The sequence below is a fragment of the Onychomys torridus genome, chromosome 7, assembly GCF_903995425.1.
Source record: "Onychomys torridus chromosome 7, mOncTor1.1, whole genome shotgun sequence".
Taxonomy (NCBI): Eukaryota; Metazoa; Chordata; class Mammalia; order Rodentia; family Cricetidae; genus Onychomys; species Onychomys torridus.
The window spans coordinates 95,299,748-95,322,433 of record NC_050449.1 but is presented as its reverse complement, the minus strand read 5'-3'; the positions used below and the strand labels follow the sequence as shown (position 1 = coordinate 95,322,433).

At 49.0% G+C, this 22,686-nt stretch overlaps 1 protein-coding gene across 1 annotated transcript in view; it reads right to left on the bottom strand.

The window, feature by feature from the left end:
* Ky (kyphoscoliosis peptidase) overlaps positions 1-22,686 on the bottom strand; it is a 40,125-nt gene that overhangs the window by 5,261 nt on the left and 12,178 nt on the right. Inside the window, exons 4-10 of the mRNA XM_036194104.1 lie at positions 19,475-19,549; positions 17,398-17,460; positions 15,299-15,381; positions 14,025-14,133; positions 12,831-12,948; positions 2,804-2,992; positions 1,382-1,572 (exon numbers count right to left, since the gene is read on the bottom strand). Coding sequence (XP_036049997.1) covers positions 1,382-1,572; positions 2,804-2,992; positions 12,831-12,948; positions 14,025-14,133; positions 15,299-15,381; positions 17,398-17,460; positions 19,475-19,549 — 828 coding nt within the window. The remainder of the gene's footprint in view (positions 1-1,381; positions 1,573-2,803; positions 2,993-12,830; positions 12,949-14,024; positions 14,134-15,298; positions 15,382-17,397; positions 17,461-19,474; positions 19,550-22,686) is intronic.

Genomic DNA, 22,686 nt, shown 5'->3' with positions numbered 1-22,686 from the left:
TTCTCCAGCCCTGTTCGTGGATGGAGGCTGGCAAAAGAGAAGGCTCTCTGGTTGACGTTCACTATTCATCCTCCATACTTGGCGAGGACTTACCCTAAAGGCTTGGCTTCAGAGAACCTGCCCTAGCCCTCAGGTGAGCTGCACACGCTGGAGGGATACTAGAGGACTCTTTCAGAGAACCCACCATTTTCAGAATGACTCATGGGAGTCATTTCTATACTCTGCCTCTGCCTGGGCTGTGGGCTCCGTGGAATAGCTCAGTGCCTATCTTAGAGAACCCCTGGCAGAAGCATGCTAAGCATCTCAGAGGAGGTGAAGTACTGGGGACCCCAAAGGCCTTCTGGAGGAGGCATGCCTAGCACCCCTCTGTCCTTCCTGCTTCTTCCTCCCCTCCTGTGCCCACTGACCCCCCCCCCATCTCCAGGCTCTCTTCCTTCTCTTCCCTTTTGCTCCCCACCTCAGCCTCCCTCCCTTGCTTCTCGCCCATCTCTATTCTTAAGGCAGCTCACAACCACCAAGAAATATTCCTCCAATATGTAGCATGCATATGGAATTGAGTTTTAGATTAGTATAAATTAAGAAATCTGGTGTTTACATTTTTATGTCTCCCAAAAAGGCAAACTCAACTCTGCGACATGACTACAACATTGTTGTGGTCTGCTGGAGTCTTTCCTGCGGTTTAATGTCTCACAGTAGAGACCACAGACCTCTAGCAGCCCCAGGTGCAGGAAATGAGCTTCAAAGAGAGCAGCCTGAGCAGCCGTGGCTGTGGCTTCAGCCACCGGAGCTGCCACATGTCTGTTTTCTGCCAGAGGCCATGGGAGCTCTGTATCCAGGTCACGAAATCCACGGGGAAGTGCAAGGGGCAAGAGGTACCTGCTCTCTGGCTGCCCCCTGGCTGCCCCCTTTGCCCTATCTCCTTACTCTATCACCCTGCAGTGTAGGGTGGGGTCAATGCCATCATTCCTCAGGCCACCCTAGCTGGTTGCCTCTAGGAGCTCAGGCCTCTGTCTGGGATGCATGGAGGCCCCCTGGTGGCAGAGTTGGCGCTGATGGGTAGGGTATGGCTCTGATGAGAAGGGGGAAGTAGGCTGACCAGCCTTCCTGAATCCCACTGTGCACCAAGAGCAGGACCAGGCTCTGGATTCTCAGGGAGTCATGGGAAACAGCCCTTTAGGGAGAGCCCTTTGAGACCCATGACTGCGATTCTGGGGTAATCAGGTCTTGTCATGGGCTCCATGGTGTGTCAGGGGATGACAAGTGTCAGTTCAGGCCAGCCATGGGAGAGAGCTAAGTCTGGTGGTCTGCTTTTCTTGGTTCACTCTAGTGGGAGGGGCTGCGGTCACTACTGGTACCCACCTGTGCACCTGCCTCTCCTTACCTGTTCGGATCATGGACGTCTCTGGGTGAGCACTCAGCATGCCCTTGTTGTAGAATTCACTCTTGTGGTACATGTTGTTCTCAAACTGCCTCAGAGACTGAGGTGGCTTCAGCAGTTGCCAGTTTTTGTTGTCTGGGAAGTGGTCCTCAATGAACAGGGCGGGGTGGGTGAGGAAGTAGAATTCGTTGTAGCTGGAGTGGAGGAAGGCGTGGTTAGGAGCCCTGTGTAGGAGTAGGCCTGACCACCTTCACCCATGTCTGGGTATCTCACAGGGGAGCTTTGGGACACCTTTATTCAGTTGATTCAACCACTGGAGGGGTATTGCTGGCAACTGAGTGGAAGTGGTACCATCTGTGGTCCTAAGGTGGGCCCTGGAGACTCTTTTCAGTGGCCGTGCCCAGACCCTAGGGCCACATGGGATCCGAGACTCCTTCTGAAACAAGGCCACAGCATGAACTTGTGGCCTGCTCTCAGAGCCTTAGGATGTCAGGGGTAGGGTGGGGTAGAAAGGATGGCTCTCTCTGTGTTTGATGCCTGAAAAGAATTTGAATGGAGCAAAAGCATGACCCTTAGAGCAGGTGTGGGCAGTGAGGGCATGGAGAGGTGGGGAGGCAAGGGGCCAGTGCTCTAGTCCCACTGGACCCTTCTTGTCCCTGTACCTGGGGGGCTGTGCAGCGGGCAGGGGGGACTTCTGTGACCCTTTGGGATTGGTCAGAGGTGGAAACAAAGAGTAGAGAGACTCAGCCTGGGCTTGGGGAGGCTTTGCTCTGCCTAAGAAGGTACTGTTGAGAGTAACAGATATATGTAGGGTAAGCGTGGGAGTGCCAAGGTTTCACTGCATACCACTGAGAGAACAGTCAATTACCCAAATAAAGGTGATCAAGGCTGCCTAGGGACAATACAACCCATGAGAATGTCATGCTTGGCTGTAGGTTGAGTCCAGGGTTAGCCGAGCCTTGAAGGATGATCATTGTCCAGCCTGTACCATGGGGGCCCAGGGTGACTCAGCCCCATCTATAGCTCCCCTCTCTGCCAAACCACATTCTTCTTCCCCCTTCTTCTTCACAGAACAGGAAGTGGGAGGAGAAGATGGAGAATCTGAGCATATAGCTGCTGGCAGTGAGGCTCTTTAGGCCTGCCCCTTCTTACACATGGCCGAGGGCAAACCCGAGGGGCTCCTGGGTTTAGCTGGAAGGGGCATCCTGGGGAGTCTGAGGAGAGATGTAGTCATGGAAGGGTGAGCTCCAGCTCCTCACAAGTGATCCAGAACCAGCTTTGGGGAAGGTGACTGTACCTAGGCAAGGCTGTCTAGCCTTCCTCTCCCACTTGGCCTCCCCCACCCAAGATGCCTTTCTCCTTCAACCTGTGCCCCCCACCCTACACACAGACCAGACACCTGGCAAAGGAGAGCCTCGTACTTACAGAAAGGTAAATTTGGAGGTGGTAGTGTCCACCAGGCCACTTCCCCAGGTGCTGTCCAGCAGGTGCCAATGGCCCTCAAGGTACACAGCATTCCAGGCGTGGTCGAACTCTCCAGAGAAGCTTTGTCCAGTCTGGTAACCAAAACCCTTGGAGTAGCCAGGCACGGTGACACACTGTACACCAGCGATCCTGGGGGTGGGACATGAGTCTGAGACGGGGCTGGAGTGCTGGGGGTGGGGACAGGAAGCCATGCTGCTGCAGCCCTGCTGTTTGCAACTCCCCTGAGATGCTTCAGCTCACTTCTGAAGTATCTCCCCAGGGTCTGCTTGACATGATCCGCTGCACTGCTCCTCAGGAGGAAAAATGAGGGCAAGTATGAGGGTGGCCTCAAGAATACAGGGAGCAGGGAAACCAAGATGCTCTTGGAGAAAAAGCAACATGAAAGAGCTGTGCACAGAGGCTGGGAAAGCCAGGATGCCTCGGGAGGGTGCAGGTGGTGGGGGCAGGGGGGACCTGAGACCTGACTCCTGCCTATGCTCTCCCAAGCATATCTGCATGGGGATGGGAAGGGCAGGCACGCCAGTGTATCCAGAACTGACCTAGGGAGAGTGGAGTTGCTGCCAGGATACCTGACCATCAGTTTTGGTTTTCATGAATAGGGAACAGAAAGCACCATGCTGCATTGTCTTTCACTGACTGACTGCCTGGACCACTGTCCTGGCTAGTTTTATCTCAGGTTGACACAACTTGAGTCATCAGAGGCTGGAGCCTCAGTTGAGAAAGTGTCTCCACAAGATTGGGCTGCAGGCAAGCCTGTAGGGCATTTTCTTAATTAGTGATTGATAGGGGGAGGGCCCAGGCCATTGTGGGTGGGAATACCCCTGGTCTGGTGGTCCTGGGTTCTATCTGAAAGCAGGCTGATTAAGTCTTGGAGAGCAAGCCAGTAAGCAGCACCCCTCCACGACTTCTGCATTAGCTCCTGCCTCCAGGTTCCTGCCCTGGGTGAGTTCCTGTCCTGACTTATTTTGGTGATGAACTGTGATGTGGAAGTATAAGTCAATAACCCTTTCCTCCCCAAGTTGCTTTGGTCGTGGTGTTTATCACAGCGATAAAAATCCTAGCTAAGTCACCATTTTGAAGTCTCTATCTGTGCTGTGATGAGTGGAAACATTGACTGGCTAGCCCTGGCTTTGGGGTCTTTTTGACAGTGTATCCCTTTTGTTAAGAGCAAAGCAGGTACTACTTTTGGGGAACTTGGATTGAGAGAGATGGGTGCCAGTCACTTTTGGAGACACAAAACCAGGCCTGGGCTGTGGCCAACACTCTCAGCCTGAATCAGCAAGGCCCCTGAAGGCTGAATCAGCAAGGCCCCACACCCACCGGCCCTCCTCTTCAACAGCTCCTCCCCCACCATGGCTATGGAAGAATGGACAGTGCCAGCCTGACCCACTGGAAGCTGCTGGCCCTGGTGCTGCCAGGCCCCTGGTGCTGCCCCTGTGAGGTAGGAAAAATTGCACTGCCCCAACACTTTTCTTGCATTCCCCCAAAACCAGTATAATAAACACACAGGCCTATGGAGTCCTGGATATCCAAAGTGATTCTTATGGAACCCCTTTGCCCCAACAACTGCCCCGCTGCCCCCCCCCCCATGCTGTCCCTGATTATCTCTTTGATACCTGCTTCAGATAGCAGCGCCGGTTCAGTGGGGCACCCTCTGCATGCATCCTGTCTGAATCCCCCATGATCACTTTACACAAAGAGGTCTTAGAGTAATGGGATAAGATGATCATGCAGTTCCTGAGAGGATAGGGAGAGGTTTCCCCGTGAAGATGAATATTTAGCTAGTGTTTAGGAGAATGCTGCATTGAATATTGACCTACACTTAACACATCGCTGTTGAGTTATGGGGGGGGCAGATGTGGTGTCATGAAACTGAAGAGCTTCTCCTTTCTCACATGCAGATGATGAAGATGTGTTACCATGTCCGCTTTAGCCTTCCTCTACCTGCAGAGCCATGCGGAGACCACCCACACTGAGACTCCTTGCAGGGGATGACATTCGGTGGCTCCTGTCCTCTGCCCACAGTGTCAAAGGGGGTTTGGTCCCCCGAGGATTCCCAGGCAGTCTCATGAGATGATAGCAGCTGGGCCCTGTGAAAAATACTTCAGGAGCACTTGGGGACAGCTTGTTGACAGACACCGAGAGTAGCTAGACCCTGATGGCAGGACTTTCTGCTGGTGATGGTCTAAAATGAGTCCCAGAGCAGAAGGTTCTGGGGGCAGGAAACCACTGCAGACAGTCTCTCTGAGTGAAGTGTGTGCATGTGTGGAGAATGAGGGCAGAGGGTGGGAGAGATCCTCCATCTCTTGGCAATGGGATTGTGGCTGGTTTTTATTTCTTTAAATTCCTCTGCATCTTAGTTGTTGTTGTTTATTTTTTGGGGGGGCATGCTGTAGCTCAGGGGCAGAGTCCTTGCCTTGCAGGCATGAAGCCCAAGATTTAATCTCCAGTACTGTACCAAAAACGAGAGGCGGGGAGCACAACACCCTTTTAAAACAATGAGTGTATGTTACATTTAGAAGTGGGAAAAATCTATATACACAACATAAGTTATATCCTTCAGTGGATAATTTCTCACTGTTGCTCAGAATGTTGTGTATATAAATTTTAGTCTGCTGTGGAGGCAAAGGGAAGTCCTGAGAACCATGATGTTTGAAATGGCTCATTTCACAGTAGGGGCAAGTGGTGAGTGGAACTGCTGGGCACTGGACTGTTTGATGGTGCTTGCTCTTTCTGCTCAGAGCATGGGGATCAAGGAAGGAAGGAAGGAAGGAAGGGAGGGAGGGAGGGAGGGAGGGAGGGAGGAAGGGAGTGTTTAGCATCCACACCATCTCTGGGGGCTGGAGTAAACTGGGAACCCATGTAGGCAGTCTGGACCTCTTCCTGGGAGAAGGCTGTTTTAAACAGTGTGCTGGAGGATATTCTTCCACCAGGAGAAGAAGGGGAGAGGAGACCTGAAGAAGCAAGTGAGGAATAGCAGGAAAGGACAGCCCAGGAGGAAGAAAGGACCACATTGGCATGTACCTGTATTGTTCCAAGCTGGCATGGGTGGCTACAGGGTGCAGCCAGGAAATCAGGACTCTATTCCTACCTCTACAGCCACCTGCAGTGACCTTGCTAGGTTCATTATGGGTAAAAAGGATGGTTGGCATTAAGTGATCTCCAGGGGGCAATTCTCCTCTGACAGGCTGAGGAGAAGGAGGAAGGTCTGTGGGGAATGCCAGTGGCAGCTCTAAGATGAAAAATGAACTCAGCTGTAAGTTTATGCATTGCTAGAGTATGGCATGGGCATATTTCATTATCTGGCAGCCATGTGCAAGAGGAATTGGACAGAAGTCACAATGTAAAGTGTTGTCAGTAATCCATAGCTTTTATATGAAGTAAGAGGACTCCTATGTATAAAACAAGGGTTGTAGAACTAGTAGTTTTGCATCCAGCCTCTCGGGTTGCTGGTCAGATCATGATCCGTGACCCTTTCATGCCACTGAAAGATCACTGACTATGTAAATGGTGTACTAAGCACAAGAGTGGGTACTGGGGCACAGCACAACATGACACACAACAAACCCAATAAAAGACTGTTCCAAGATAAGGCTTGGTGGCTACCTTGGAAATGTTCATGTTTGTAAAGCAGGAGGTTCTGTGAACTGTCACCAAGACACCAGACTGAAAGCAAAGCACTGGGAACTCTGGGCTAGGAGCTGGGAGAACTGTTGAAGAAGGCATCGAGGCTGAGAAAGGTTTCCACCTGCAGAATAGCTTGATTTGCCAGCACCAAATGTGGCACAAGGCCATCTATCTGACAACCTCAGGCTGTAGAACATTTCCTTTTTGACAGTCCTGACAGTACCAGTGTCAGTGCATCATCAGCACAGGGGGGATGTGCATCTGAATTTGCAAAGCCAACTTGTATGCAGAACTCATGAGCAAGTCTCCTGGGACACCCAGAATACCAGGAGAAAGCTGCCGGTGGCCATGTCAGAGGAGCAGCAGGTGACAATTGAAGTTCAAGGTGTCATCCCACCAGGAGGAAACTGTCTGATGGGTCAACCTTGGTTAGGCAAGGCCCTGAGACCACAGACCCCAGCTTCTGCTGTGCCTTTACGTGTTTGCTGCTGCCATCTTTCTCTGGTATCTGGCATGGCATGAATGGGTGTGGGGAGATCCCCACTCCCTGTAATGTAGTGTGTTTATCTCATGGAAACATCCTGCTCTATGGGGCAATTTTATCTGTGGATTGTCATGAAGATGATTCTTCCATAAATTGTACTGTCTAATTGATAATAATGATAGCTTATATAGAATTTTGATAAATAAAAATAAATACAAGGATATGTTACACAGTTAGGGCCTATGAGTTTCCCCTAGGGAGCTGCATTAGATCACAGCTCAAGTTAACAGTTTAGAAAAACAATTGAGTCCCAGTAGCCCAGCTAGCTTAATTCTTTTCAACTTAATGTTGGAAGATGTGTTCACAGGTTTTGGAGTGCATCACAGCTGAAACAAAGCCTTGAAAACAACTAAGTTAGACTAAGATGTTTTTGTCAAATAGCTTTGAGGTGAAAAGCCCAAGAAGATAATCTAAAGTTTTAGAAAGGCACATAGCTGAGTGAGGGACTCTAAGGTCAGGGAACAAGAACAAAGCAGCCCAATTATTATTAGCTGACACACTTTTCCTGCTGAACTGGTTGATGACAAAAGGTGATGATTAATTCCTTGTACCCATTTTTGTCCTCAATCTCCTGATATAAAAAGCTCTTGGGGTTGGGGATTTAGCTCAGTGGTAGAGCGCTTGCCTAGCAAGTGCAAGGCCCTGGGTTTGATCCCCAGCTGGAAAAAAAAAAGCTATTGATGAGAGGGTGTGCACCCTAAAGATTTAAAGTAGAGCTGACTGATTCTTTTTCACATATAAAAGTTTAGGTTTGTGATTCCTTTAAGATTCCCTATAAGATTACCTTTCAAGATGAGTAATAAAGTAATTGGCCCTTTCTTTGTAACTGCAAAATGCAGCCTGCTAGGAAAAGACCCGACTGGGAAGAACACCTTGCTTGCCCACACAGTTAATCTATAACAAGTTGCTTGGGGATGAATGCATGTGGGTTCTTGGAATAATTTGTTTTTCACCTGTAATATGTGAAATGTTTAATCATGTAAGGGATATGGAAAACATGTTGTTTTTACTTTTTGTTTTGTATTCGTTGTAATCATTCACTTGAAAAACGGAATGTAGCCACGTTGTGATTCCTATATTGCCCGAAACACTTTGTTGTAGCTGTAGCAAAAAAAATACAGTAGAAAAAATACAGAACAGAGGAAAATAAAGAAGGAGACCGTCATGAGAGTGTATGAGTGTCTTTTTCCCTAACCCCCTAATAGAAAATCTTAGTATACACCAATGCCGTGGATCCCTTTCAAGCCCTGGGCTGTCTGGAGGCTGGTTCCCCAGGCGAGGACAGAAAGCTGTAGCCCATCTCCAGTCAGGGCCAGGGCTCAGGGACCCAGTCGATGCTGTGATGTTTCAGAAGCACACTTGGCCATCCACTGGGGCCTGATGAACATGCACTGAGCAGGCAAATGGAAAGCAACGTTACCTGGTGACCCTGGCTGGCTTCTGTGGCTGCCTTAGCTCTCATGAATACATTCTTGTCACTTACCAAAGTTTTGAGCATACCAGCTTGCTGGGGTGTGTCCCCACGGCTTGCTGGAGTATGTCCCCAAGGCTTACCAGGGTGTGTCCCCATGGCTTGCTGGAGTGTGTCCCTGGCTACTGACTGAAGAGGTGGTGGGTCAAGACTGTGATAGTCCTTTGATACAGACATGGTCCAGGCCCTGCCACAGAAACTGTGTGATGCAGCTATAGCCTGTGAGTGGCCAGTCCCTACTGGTAGTGTGGTTGAAGGGCTGGGCAGGCAGGGACACTCTGCACATAGCAGCTTCTGAGTGTGGTGACTGAAACTTGCTTTTCTTTCATTGTCCTGTTGGAAAAGTGTGGTTTCTATGCTGCAGAAGGGCATAAGCAATGGCCTCTCTCAAAATGTATGTTCTTGATTTCTTATAAACTTACGTTTCTCTCTATCCTTGCTACACATCTGTCCACCTCTGACATCATGAGCTATGATCTTGGAGGTCCCTTGTCTAACGGTGGTTCAGAGAAAGAGGCTCCCTGACTTGGGGACACAAAGCCAGCTAATGGCTAACGTGAAACTGGGGTGTAACAATCCTGAGGCACAGTCTGAGAGCATTTGAATTACACCAGAACTTTTGTAGACCAAGATTCTGCTTTAATTTGTAAGGCTTTCGGTGGTCCACAGCAAAAGTGAAAGACAGTTTGCTACAGGAATAGGATATAAGTTCTCATCCTTCATCAGCGAATCTATAAGGAAGGGGAGTTTTAGATATCCCTTTCAGAGGTTTTAAGTGACAAAGTAAGAGCTGGCAATAACTGAATTGTTCAAGCCAGGCCTGGGGGCACAGGCCTTCAGTCCTAGCTACTCAGGAGACTGAGGCAGGAAAACTGCCCAAGTTACAGAGTGAGTTGAAGGTCGGCCTGGGTAACTCACAGAGAAGCTGTCTTAAAATAAAAACTTAATAGAGGATTGGCGATGCAGCTCAGTGATAGCATTCTCAGCTAGTTAACATGCACAAGACTCTGGGTTCAGTTTCCGACATTGATGAAAAAGAACAAAAAGTCTACTCAGCTCCCAGAGAATCCACATTTCCCAGGAGGCTTGGACGACCACTGTGGTCATATTGACCAGCAGCAGCCATCTAAGCAGGCCTGCCTCTGTCCTTGCTCTCTGCGGCACTAGAAGATGGAAGGATGGATATGCTGCTGACATATGATTGGTGACCACCAGCCTGCTCCGTGTCAAAACCTCAGACTGGTCATAAACTCCTGGTTATCTCTCGCATCTCCAGGAAATCTGCTAGCTCGCGGTGCTAGGGCTGTGATTGCAGGGACAGAATTTACTGCAGGCTGCCTCTGTGGCAGGAGCCTGGGGAATTAACCTTGGCCCCTGCAAGGAGATTAGGCAGAATCAATTAAGGCTGTGGGCAATGGAGGCTAAAGAGAGACTTAATGCTCAATGATAGAAAGTCAGAAAGAAACTGGACCAGCAGTTACACAGCTGAGGGACAGGACTCACAAAACACGTCATATTGGAAACTCAGGAAAGAAAAGGGGGAAGCGAAAAATGCCTGAAAATATCCAAGTCCTTACCAAAGCACTTTATTAAATCCATCTTTAATGAGGCTTTGCAAGGAGGCAGAAGACTGGGCAGGAAGCAGTGCTGGTCTCTGAGTACAGCCCTCTCTAAGAGGCCACCCTGACAGCCCAGCAGACTAAATCAGCAAGTGTGGATTGCATGTCTGCAGTTATTAAGGAATCAGCTAATGAATTTGCCAAACGTTTGGCAATCATTTCAGGGGCGAAGGGGTTTAGGGAAGCCGTACATGAATGGGCTGGTGATCTTTAAAGCCACAGTTAAGGGGTTCACAGAACTGGGAGCTATTGTTAAGCATCCCCACAGTGCAAGGGGTTTTGTGCCTGGTCACTGCTCAGTTGAATCTTTAACTGATGTAAAATGTTGGGGTATATTTTAATGATCAGCTGCAGGGCAGGATATGGCCATCGTTAAGCATCTGGACCAGGTCAGAGAGCTGACAATTTCAATCAAGACAAGCGTCAGCTTTCTGAATCTATGTGGGTGGGCTGGCAGAGTCTGCAGGAAAGTTCCTCAAAAATGCTCCTCTGCTTATGAAAGATGGGGCAAGTTAAAACAAACAAACAAACCAAAAAACCCCCAGCACCTCCAAAGTCAGCTGAGCGACACCTCCAAATGCCGCGTTCCCTCCTCCCAACAGTCCGACTGTTGCCACTCAGATGAGGAAACCGAGGCCCGGAAAACTCGTGAGCGGGTGGGTCTTTCTGGCTGTACAAGAAGCACGTTTACAGTGAGCCCCTAGGCTTTGGCGAAACACAGAAGTGCTTGTCAGGACGCTCAGCAGCTCTGCTACCTGCAGGAGTAGGGTCCATTGGTCTGCTGGAATGGATCCCTGACGTGTCCATCAAGGACGGGGGAGGGGCTCATGAGACCCCACCCCTCTCTGAGAAGCTATCGGTAGTTCGTGGTGGCTGGGGGAGGGAGAGTCCTATTTTTCAGTGGTCAATTGCCCTTGTTTAACTAGGTAACTCCCACTCAGGCAGACAACCCTAATTAGATACAGTGCCCCCCCCCCAAAGATGTGAGAGTGGGAGGGAGGCCTGTGGGGAAGAAGGGGTTCAGTTTGAGGGTGCGGGAGGAGAATAAGAGAGGACCATGGGAGATCCGATCAAAGTACACCTTGTATGTATGAAACTCGGCAAGGATGAGTAAATTAAAAACAAAACCCCAACTGTTTTCAAATCTACAAATTCCTATGAAAACAACCACATTCTGAAGCATGCCAGGCGGGCGCTGAAAGCATCCTGGTGGGGTTCTGTTATTTAGAAGAAAACACACACGTCTGCCAGGCGCAGCCCGCCTCTCCTCGGCACTCTGTAAATGCCTGTTGAGGGCCTACTGTGTGGGCAATTTGGAACCGGGTGTTCACGGAGAGGCAGAAAGGGGCCCCGAGAACAACCATGCTGAGAACAAGCCTGGGAAGGGACAAGGACACCACTGTTGCGATCGCCAGGTGGAGGATTCAGGGCCACTTAGTTTTCTTTGTTTTGTACACTTTTGCAGATTATTTACAGTGGGCAATTTCTTCTTAATTCAAATAAAGTTACTAGTGGGCTGGCAAGATGGCTCAGCGGGTAAACAAAAGCACTTGCCACCAAGCCCGATGACCTGAGCTCAATACCCTATGTTACAAGGAGAGAACTGACTCCTGAAGGTTGACCTTTAACCTTCACATGCATGCTGTGGCATATCTATATATCTATATATCTATATATCTATATCTATCTATCTATCTATCTATCTATCTATCTATCTATATATATATACACACCCCCACCTCGAGATAGAGATGTAAATAAATATAGTAGTGTTTTTTAAAGGTTATTATTATCAGAACAGTTGAGGTATTCATATAATCCTAGCACTTAGGCCAGCCTGGGCCACACAGCTAGACTCTGTTTCAGACACCATAGGAGGCTAGTGGTAGATTATCTGCTTGCCCTGGGAAAGGCCATGGGTTTGATTCCTCAGCATCACCCAAAATAAAAAGCTATGAAATGAAAGCCTGATATATCTCACACAAGTTAGGAGACACAGCCATTCACTCCCTTTCTGGGGAGGGGACTTTCTGGTGACCCCCCGGACTTCCTGCTTGTTCCCTAAAGGAACCCAGGAGACTTCAGAAAAGGGAGCAGAGGGAGATGTAGGGATCAGTATGGCTCCTCCAGCTTTGAGACTGTCTAGAAGATACTGGAAAGTAGTGTGGCCCATTCTCTCTCTTAGGCCTGTGGCTGTGCCACATGCTCAGCCCATAGCTCTGAGAATGGGGCCCAAGGACAGAGAACCACCACCTGGGTACCAAGCTTTACTACCAATGGGTCATTCCAGGTAGACTTTTGGTATCCTCGTGCAGAGGTCCTTCCCCGACCCCAAAGGACAACCCTTTGGCATCAGCAGCCACTGTCCTCTTGCTTCCAAGCCTGCCATTCTTTTAACCTTCAGCTGTACAGTGAAGGGAGAAGGCAGGAAAGGGGCCTTTTATAACCGAATTATTTTTGTGCATTCATCTGCCATTATGTTAATGCATGGCGAAGCCCGGCAGATGGTCCAAAGTCAATTACACTGGTGTTAAAAAGGGAGAAATTGACCTTTTCAGGACTCACTTGGATTCCTAAGCAGAGTTTGCAAACTCAAGCTCCAGGCCTGGCACAGGGGCAGAGGCACAGGGGACTTTAGAAGAAAAAGAAGGACGCAGTTGCGTGACAGCCCTGGGACTCCAGCCTATCACAGGCAGCCTTTCATACCTGCACATCCGTTCAAAGAGGCCAGCGTAGCCATCACAGTTGGTCTTCTGGGTCCTCAGGATGTCAGTGGGTTTGAAGGCTTGGCGGTCCTTCTCCTGGGCGGCCTCCATGTCGTACTCTGGGGGACAGAGGAAGGGGCTGTGAGCACGCAGGCAGCTGAGGCTGCCTTAGAGAGGAAGGGAAAGCCACAGAGCCCACAGCATGGCCTCCACCCCCAGCTGCGCTCAGGAGAAAACAGTGGCATGATTGGGAACAGAACCCCAACCTAGCCAGAGAGGGGACATGTCACCTTTTGTGTAAGGGGCAAAAGGGAGACCGAGGCTGAAGCAGAGAGGACCACCTGGCCCTCATGGTGAACACCTTTAATCCCAGCATTCAGAAGGCAGAGGTGGGCAGATCTCTGTGAGTTCAAGGCCAGCCTGGTCTACATACAGAGTGCCAGACTAGTCAGGGTTGCACAATAAGACCTTATCTGAACAAATAAAAAAGCTGATGGTGGTGTAGGGGAGTACCTCCTCAGGTTCAGCCCTTGGGTAGGTGAGTACATTTTCTAAACTGTACCTGGAGGACAGAAGAGCCTCAGGAAATCAGGGTGGAACACTGGCTGTTCTTTATGTCAAAGAACTGTTTGACACTTACTTGATGGGTCATCATCTCCCCGTTTGAGGGCCTCTGCAAGGGGTAGCAGGCCCTTGTTAGCCCCCTCTGTGGCTTGTCAGGACCTGGTGAGAGTCCCAAGTCTGTCCTATGAAGAGCAGTGGGTGGCTTCTCAGGCCTAGGTTCCTGGCTCTGAAAACCCCAGGAGCAGGTGGAAGCCAGTGACTGATGACATGGGTGTGACATCAGGAGGCAGGGAGGTGGTGCCTGCCCTTCCTGGCACTGTTTTAGGACCTCCTGGTGTTGTTACTGCTCTTCAGACAGCTGTGCTGTCTTCAGCCTGAGGCCGCCCTTCTTGGAGATGGCCTGTCGCAGGTTCTCTTTTGTAGAACAGGCTCATTGGGAATCCAAGACCCAGGGAAGGCAGCTTCAGGGTGAAGACCCAGGTCCGGAGGGTAGATTTATCTTCCTTTGTTAGTCTTTGGTTACTTCAGGCACTAGGGAACCCTTCTCTCTGACCTAACTCCACACACTGAGCAGACAACAGAAACAGGAGTCTGAGAGAGGGGGCCCCAGTGCTGCCCCCTGGTGGTGTACCTATGTGGTGGCAGATCCAGATCCAGATGGCTCGGACCCTTTCCAGATCGCTGTGGGCTTCCTGGAGCAAGTCACTCACCAGCTCATCCAGGCCACTCTTGACTGTCACCTGTGAGCAGAAAGAGCCGAGTGCATTGGGGTCTGGGGAGTGTGGGAGTCTAATGTCTGCCACCTATGGCCAGTCACTCTTCCCCCAGGCAGGATGCTGGAGCAGAGCCCAGGAGGGCAGAGGCTGTCTGGGGGCAAATGTGCTGGCCAGTTGAATCTCAGGCCCTAGAACCATCTCAGCTTTTCTCCTTCATCTGGGGCCAGCCAGGTGGGCATCTGGGTAGCTATAGCAGCCTGTGGTCATGGTTAATATTTACTAAAACACATCGGTGCTGGCCTGTTTTGTCACCTTGACACAAGCTAGAATCATTTGGGGAGAGGAAACCTTGACTGAGAAAATACCCCTACCAGACTGGCCTATGGACAGGCTTGGGGTGCATTTTCTTAATTGATGATTGATGTGGGAGGACCCAGCTTTCCGTGGGCAGTGCCACCTCTGGGCTGGCGGTCCTGGTTGCTACAAGAAAGCAAGCTGAGCAAGCCAGTAAGCAGTGTTCTCCATGCCCTCCGCATCAGCTCCTGCTTCTCAGCTGTCTGCTTTGAGTTCCTGCCCCGCTGTCCCTGGATGATGAAATAAACTCTTTTCTTCCCAAGGTGCTTTTGGTCATGGTTTTTTATCACACCAACAGAAAAGGAACTGAGACACCTCCTATGCATTTAAACACAACCCTTTGGCCTTCTGCTCCACACTCACACTGTTGTGGTTTAAACGTGAAATGTCCCCTCTAGGCTCCTGTATCTGAATCCCTGGTCCCCAGATGGTGGTGCCCAGGTTGTGGGACTTTTAGGAGGCAGAGTCTTGTTGGAGGAAGTAGGTCATTGGAGGGTAGGTTTTATGGCCAGCTCCGTTTCCTGTCTGTTCTCTTCCTGCCTGGAGTTGCAATGTTCCATGCTCGCAATGACAATGCCCTCCCTGCTCCTATGGACCGTAACTCCTTGAACTATGAGCCCAAGCAAACCCTTCCTCCATTGACCTGCCTCTTGTCAGTCATTCAATCACAGCCACAGGAAAGGAACAAATGTACTCTGTGAAAGTACAGTCCTAGGCTAGCCATCTGGTTTACTCTGGGTATGTTCACGAGGGGCCTGGAGCTAGGTTGGTTATCCTGACTTAGGGAACGCTAAGTCACCTTTGGGGCCCTTAGCTAGGGCACCAGTTCTCCTACCTGTGAGGCAGAGGCATCAAGTTTCTCAAAGTGCCGCAGGTCCAGGGGCATGGATTTCAAGCTGGACCTGTCCCAGGGGTAGGCTGGAAACACAGGGAAACCAGGTAAGCAGGGGACCCACTGAGGAGGGCTGGGAGCCCAAGCCTTATGATGCCTCGGAGGGAGGATCCGTGGCTGTTTAACCTTCCTGACAACCAAACACTCATTCTGAGAGCTGTACCTTCTAGAAGGGTTTCTCTGGACAAAGTGGTTTGGGAACTGTGATGACCCCTATAGTCATCTAGAAGATCCACACTTGAGACTGTTTTGAAGACCCTGAAGATTCAGCACTAAAGACCTTGGCTAACACAGTTGTGACCAGGTAATTACTGATGGAATCTCTCTCTCTGTGATATTTAGTGTGTGTGTGTGTGTGTGTGTGTGTGTGTGTGTGTGTGTGTGTATACACATATATATTTACTTTCTGTAAGAAATATTTAAGCAGTGTTGCTGGACCCTGGCATTCTCAATCAGGGAGGGTCCCATGGCCATGTGCTTGCTGTAAGGTACCTCAAGGCATGCTGCGTATAAGAAAGCCTGGCAAAGCTGGCCACTTGGGTCCTGTAGGAGGCTCCCTGTGTAGGAATCAGGCCACAAGTGTAGAAAGGAAGAGAAAAACCTGAACATTGATGTTGGTTTATGGCCAGCATCTACCTAGGCTTTCCCACTGGACACAGCAGGAGAGCCTCAGTCAGTGTTGGGAGGCAGATCTGGGACTCTGGAGCTGACATCATCTGGGCTCATGTTTACCCATGGAGTTGGAGCTGGAATATCTTAATGCAGATAACCATGAATGTAGGTAGTGTGGTCCAAAGGCAGCCACCCCCACCAGAAGGGGAGTAACTGGGCAGCTCCTGCTGAGTGCCCCGCTTTTCAGAGTTCTCATCAGAGTGTCCCCATCACTGTCCACAGCAGTACCAGAGTGACAAGTATATGTCAAGTGGACTTTCACAACACACAGGCGGTTCCACACAGTTTGGCTCTTCCTTGCTCCTGCTGAGGCTGGCACTTCTAAAATGGGGTTAAAAATTCTATTGTATTAGTTCCTCCTTCCCTGGTTCCATTTTTACAATATTTGATATTTTATATTCAAAATACCCATGATGATTCATGCCTCATTAAGCCTACCTTCTGAGCAGATTATGTAAGATTTAAATAGGACAATAGGATTTTGTATGAAGACATTTAAAACACTAGTAGCATTAATTAACTTATTCAAATGCTAAAGCAAAATAGGCAGATGTGCATGGAGCCATAGATGGCATCTGGCCTACCAAAAGGGAAGCTGAGACCTAGAGAAAACTAATCAGAGGAAAAAGCAGAATTCTAAGCCAGACCACCTATCACCTCCTATTACCTCATTCAGTGTTTCTCTGCCTTAACCTGCTACTCACATGATCCCCATTTATGGACATTTGACACTCCATTTTATTTACTTATTTGCATTTTTTTTTTTGTGACAGCGGGAGTTGAACCCAGAACCTTGCACATGGTAGGTAAGCTTTCTACCACTGAGCTATATTCCAAGTCTTCCATCTAAGGTTAATTTTTTTTCCTTCTTTTTCTTTTGGAGACAGGGTCTCTAGTTCAGGTTTGTTTTCTCTATATAGCAGAGGGTGACCTTGAACTTCTGATCTTCCTGCCTCCACCTCCGAGTGCTAGTATTACAGGAGTATGTCAGCATCCCCAGTTGATCTGGTTCTGAGGACTGAACTCCGAATTTCATCCATGCTAGGTAAGCACCCTACCACTTGAGCTACATTTCCAGCTCTCAATTCTCATCACTCTGAATTCTGATTTTAGTGTCCCTTGTAGTGGACTGCTCTGTAATTAGAAGGGGTTAATGTCTAGCATCGGATGAAATCTGACCTTACAGATTTTCCTTCTACACCTGTGTCCATGGCAGACATTACTAGTCAATCATACACTCTTTCTCTCAAATTCATGGATTGTTTCAGACACTTGATGTCCCAGTCAGCCAGTACCAATTGACTGGAGACTGGACCATGAGACCAACTCACTGCTTTCTCCAGAGGCCCCCAAGAAGGCCTGGGACTCACCATGGGCGTCTTTCCCTCCAGGCTGCCGGGGCCTCATGTTTCCATTTTTGTCACCTTGTAAACCTGTAATAGCCCAAAGATCAGAAATACTTCAGAAGGAACAGAAAAGCAATCACTGACGATTCTCTAGGTTGCAGTCCTGGTTGCTCAACTCTGTCATGCTTTCCCTCACATCCCCATCCCCACCCACCACTGCACAGTGGCCAGACCTTCCATGAGGCCCGCTGGGGCAGAGGAGCAGCTGGAAACAGGGACTGAAGGACAGGAAAGGGATCTATGGTCCTTGAGCCGAACCAAGTGGTCTTTGATCTTAGTGCTTTCTACCCTTCCTCAGGTCCACATGGAGCTGTGGTTCAGTGGTCGACCCCTCCTCCACATTCTGCCATCTCGGTACATAGCTGCAGACACTGAGAGTCCAAACCAGCTCCTTCCAGATCACCCCAAGACAAGAACTGACTATGGGTTAAGAATGATAATAGAGGCACAGAAGGTAATGTGTATGGACCTCAGGACCCAGAAGGTCATGTATCCTCGGTCATGTATCCATCAGTGGCCTGATGCTGTGAATTCTGGGAAGTTAAGGAGGAACGGTTAAGGCAGCCAACAGGAGAGTCCCTGGGGAAGAAGCGAAGGAGCTTTTGCTGCTGGTTCCAAGCCAAGTCAGGAAGACGCTGTCTCTAATGAAGCCATGTGAGGTTGGGGGTGGGCTCACCAAGGCAGGTGTCTTATGCCCCTAGAAGCCATTAAGGCTGTAAATATAAGAACTGAAAGTTGAGAAGGTGCTTGCCATTCCCAGAAATAGGTTCTTGTTTTTCCTTGGACTGCCCCCTCCTCCCCCATCTTCAGATGGAATGACAGAGTTCAGAGTAGCTAGCACTTTACTGGGAACTTAGGATAATCCTGCAAGGGAGATTTACTTATTATCTTTCTTTTCTATATGAAAAAAAAATAGCCCAAAAGAAGGTTAAGTGAAACCACACAGTGGAATCCAGAGCCATGCCAGACTGCCTTCCTGGGGTCCTGACTGCTAAGGATTGCCAGGATAGCCTAGGGAGGTTTTGGTTCATTGAGTGGACATGGGAGGGACTTGAGCCTAGCTGCTCTTGCAGCGCCCGCTCCTCAGTGCCCGCTTTCTTCATGAGGCCCCCATCAGCCCAACAGGCAGGCTGGGGTGAAGACAGAATAGGGATGGAGGGTCACTGTGTTCCTGCTTGCCTACACATACTGACAACTGCCACATTTGGCTTCAGATTCGGACCTGAGTTTTTATTTCTTGGTTAGGTAGCTTTCTTGTACAGTCATATCTCCTTCCCAAGCCCCACTTGGCTGGCTTGAAAAACATAGGGCAAATACTAGCTAGCATCTACATGTAAAGGCCATAAAGTCGAGGCATGGAAAGTACTTAGCACGGTGCATGCCATAATTTGGGCAGTCCAGAGATGGCATTGTAAAAAACTGGTAGCAACAGTGTGGTGAGGGGATGCACCATTGGTTACATGCCACATCACCTGGGCCTCAGGACGGAGACACAGAACAGCAGGGCTGGGGTTGTGCTTCAACTGTGAAATGCCCCATAGACTTATGTGTTTGGACCCCTGCCCCCAGATTTCAGTTCGGGAAGGATGTAGAAACTTCAGGAGGTGATGCCTCTCTGGAGGAAGTGGGTAAACTGGTGGGCAGGTTTGAGCCTCTCTAGCCTAGCTCTACTTCCTGTCCGCTTTCTGCTTCCTGTTTGACCATCATTGGAGGCAGTGGTAAGGAGTCCAGCTGCATGCACACTCCTGCCATCATGGAGCTTCCTGCTGCCAAGTCTGCTCTGTCACTAGGGGCTGTATCTCCTCAAACGAGGAGCCCAAATCAGCCCTTCTTCCCTCAAGTTGATTCTTGTCAGGTGGTCATAGCAATAAGAAGAGGAACCAAAGCCATGGACATAGATAGGACAGTCATGCTTTTCCCAGGCTGTAGGCTCAAGCCCTTCTTTGATTTTTTTTTTTTTCCGGAAGATATCCAGGCTGGAATCTGACTCGCTCACTCTCCCTGCCAGCCCTTTATTGACCAGCCCTATACACAGACATACGTTTCGCCAAAGAGAACTTCTTGAGCAGCTGGGGCATGGCGTCTTGCGGGTGGATTTCTACAGTCAGCTGAGTACCTGCAAAGGGGAAGGCGACATCTTTAACCAAATGCTGCCAGGAAGGGCACAGCACTCACGGCAGATGTTCAAACAACAGAACATGCTTCATTTTAGATCTTTCTGTTGGCTATGCAGATAACACGGGACTTTCAGAATAACTCAAACAAGGAACACAATCACTCTCTACCCCTTCTAATGCAGCCATCACCTTAAATAGAATACATCAGGAAAAACACTTGCAGATCCTTGAAAAGAATGGGGGTCAGGAGGGGCGGCAATGATCGGGGTATGTGGCGGTTTGAAAGAAAATGGCCCCCAAAGGGAGTGGCACTACTAGGAGGTGTGACCTTATTGGAGGAAGTGTGTCAGGGTGGAGGTGGGCTTTGAGGTCTCATATGCTCAAGCCACGCCCAGTGAGATAGACCATTTCCTGTTGCCTACAAGATGTAGAACTCAGCTCCTTCTCCTTCAGCACCATGTCTGCTGTATGCTGCCATGCTTCCTGCCATGATGATAATGGACCAAACTCCTGAACTGTAAGCCAGCCACCCCAATTAAATGCTTTCCTTCATAAGAGTTGCCGTGGTCATGGTGTCTCTTCATAGCAATAAAAACCCTAAGACATGGTGTGAGACCTCAGTATGGAGTTTAGCCTTCTCCCTCTGCCATCTCCTGTAGTTAGCCAACGGCGTGTCCAACCCAGCACAGTGGATATAAAAGAGCACTCAAGAAAACAATTCACTTTCTACTCAGAGTGAAAATGAGGAACCCTAATTGTCACAGGGAGTTGGGACAGCCTCTGCTGTGTTTTCCCTTATCCTATAGTCTCCTGATTCAGCCCGTAAACAAGTAAATGAGCAGCTGTGAGGTTAGCCAGGCATATATGGCATGCATAGTCTCTCTGTCTCTTTGTCTCTTTTTCTCTCTTTCCTTCCCTCCCTTCCTCCCTCCCTCCCTCCTTCCCTCTCCATCTCTCCTGCTGAGTGTTCCCAGACACAGTTATAAAAAGTATATGATAGAATGAAAAGACCAAAGCTCTAGCTTTTTGGCCTGAGGAATAGGAAGTAGGTGATGAAGGCAGACTGCCAGGTATAATTCCCTAAAGTTACAGATAAGCTCCCATGATCACCTCTGAGCTGTACATCACAGGTCTCACCCCATGCACTATACCATAGTCTGAATACTAAATGCTGGGGAAGACCAACGTCCTCACTCTGAGCTGGCTACAGTATGGAGCATGCAGGCAGACAGGCCCTGCAAAGGCCGCTGCATGGCACACACAGACAGCAGGCCCTGCAAAGGCCGCTGCATGGCACACAGATAGCAGGCCCTGCAAAGGCCGCTGCATGGCACACAGATAGCAGGCCCTGCAAAGGCCGCTGCATGGCACACACAGACAGCAGGCCCTGCAAAGGCCGCTGCATGGCACACAGATAGCAGGCCCTGCAAAGGCCGCTGCATGGCACACACAGACAGCAGGCCCTGCAAAGGCCACCACGCAAAACTACTCAGCAGAACACCCGGGAAGGTCTCAATTTGAGAAAGAGGAGATACTAACTAATGTGAGTCCTATGACAACCCACATTTAACTCAAAGACGTTAAAACAACACAAAAGCCATGCTTTGAAAAGTAAGGGTAAAACATTCTGAAATAAATGGAAAGACACAAAACTCGGCAAAGAAACAGAAGACGTAAAGAACCAAGCAAAGATTTTCACACTGAGATAGAAGACAGGTTATAATGTTCTCTGCAACAAAGGAGAGACCTGGAAAACAGTACACAAGCTCCAATCTGAATAACAGGAAAGCCAAGAGCACTTGAGGACCATAGCTAGAAGTCTATTGTTATTCATGGCATTGACATCTCAATCGTGGACAGAAAAGTATCTGAAGAAATAACAAACTTCTCAAATTTGGCAAAAGAGACACGAATGGACTCAAGTTTAATGTGTCCCAAACAGGACAAATAAAAGAAGCTCCAAGTCCAGACATGAGGTAATCACTTCACTGCAAGAAAAACTCCCTGAAAACTCTGAGGATGAGTGATACATTACATATCGATTGCTACAGGTGTCTCATCAGAAGCAATGTCAGAAGGCTATGGAATCTTCAAAAAATTCTGAAAGGAATTAACTATCTCTGTCCAATAAAAATACCATATGAAAATGAAATAAAGACATTTTCGGATATAGTGAATCCAAGACCAAGTTCTTTGCTCAGTAGGAGACCCACTCAGAGCCAGGAAAATATCAGAGATAGAGAAGTATTATGAAGGAGTGAAAAAAAAGTTAGCTATCAAGATGTGACGATGTTAAATACATATTCACCTGAACACAAAGGTTAAAAACACGTGAGGTAAAACTCACAGAATTATAAAGAAGAATGGACAGACATCCATTATAGTCAGAGGTTTCAGCACTCTGCTTGACTAAGGGACTGATAAAATGGAAATCAGCCACTGTAGAGAAGTATTAAATGGCCTCTGTGGTGCTGTAGAGAATGTCACCCACTGGTAGTGGAAGGTAGTGGAATACACGTCATGTCACGTGTTCATAGAGCATTCACTAAGACTCCCTGTGTGTGGTGGATACCCTGCACTTCCCAACGATAAACAACGATGTGGTAAACATCAGGATAAAGACATCTTTAACACTTTTCAAATCAGTTCCTGTGAGTGAATTCTTCAACATTTGAAGAGAATGGGGATTTTATAAGGCTTTTATTTGACACTGGCCAACTTTCTCACAAATGGTTCCTTGGTTTATGACTCCACCAATGGGGTGGGAGGTAATGCTTTATCACCCCCCCTGCATTCTTGCTGTGGTTGATTGCAAAATTGCTCATACTTTGTCTTTTCCCCAATGAAAAGTGTTTTGTTTTACCCCTCGAATGTGGGCGAACCTCGAGAGTTAGCATGGCCAATTAGCCTGTGGTAGAAGCTGTGTTACTATTCGAGGTTTGAGTGTAGCCCTGGAGAGGCTTTGCAAGGCTTGCTTGCACTCTTGGCATCCCTGCCAGAGTGCTGCGTGTGCGCAAGCCTGTGGGTGAGAGACCACGGGGAGCAGAGCAGGGCTGCTCAGGTGAGGCTATCTGAAACCAGCTGGTCTCCAGCCAGCCCACCAGCTGACAGCCAGCACATGCTCCAGCCCAGCCAA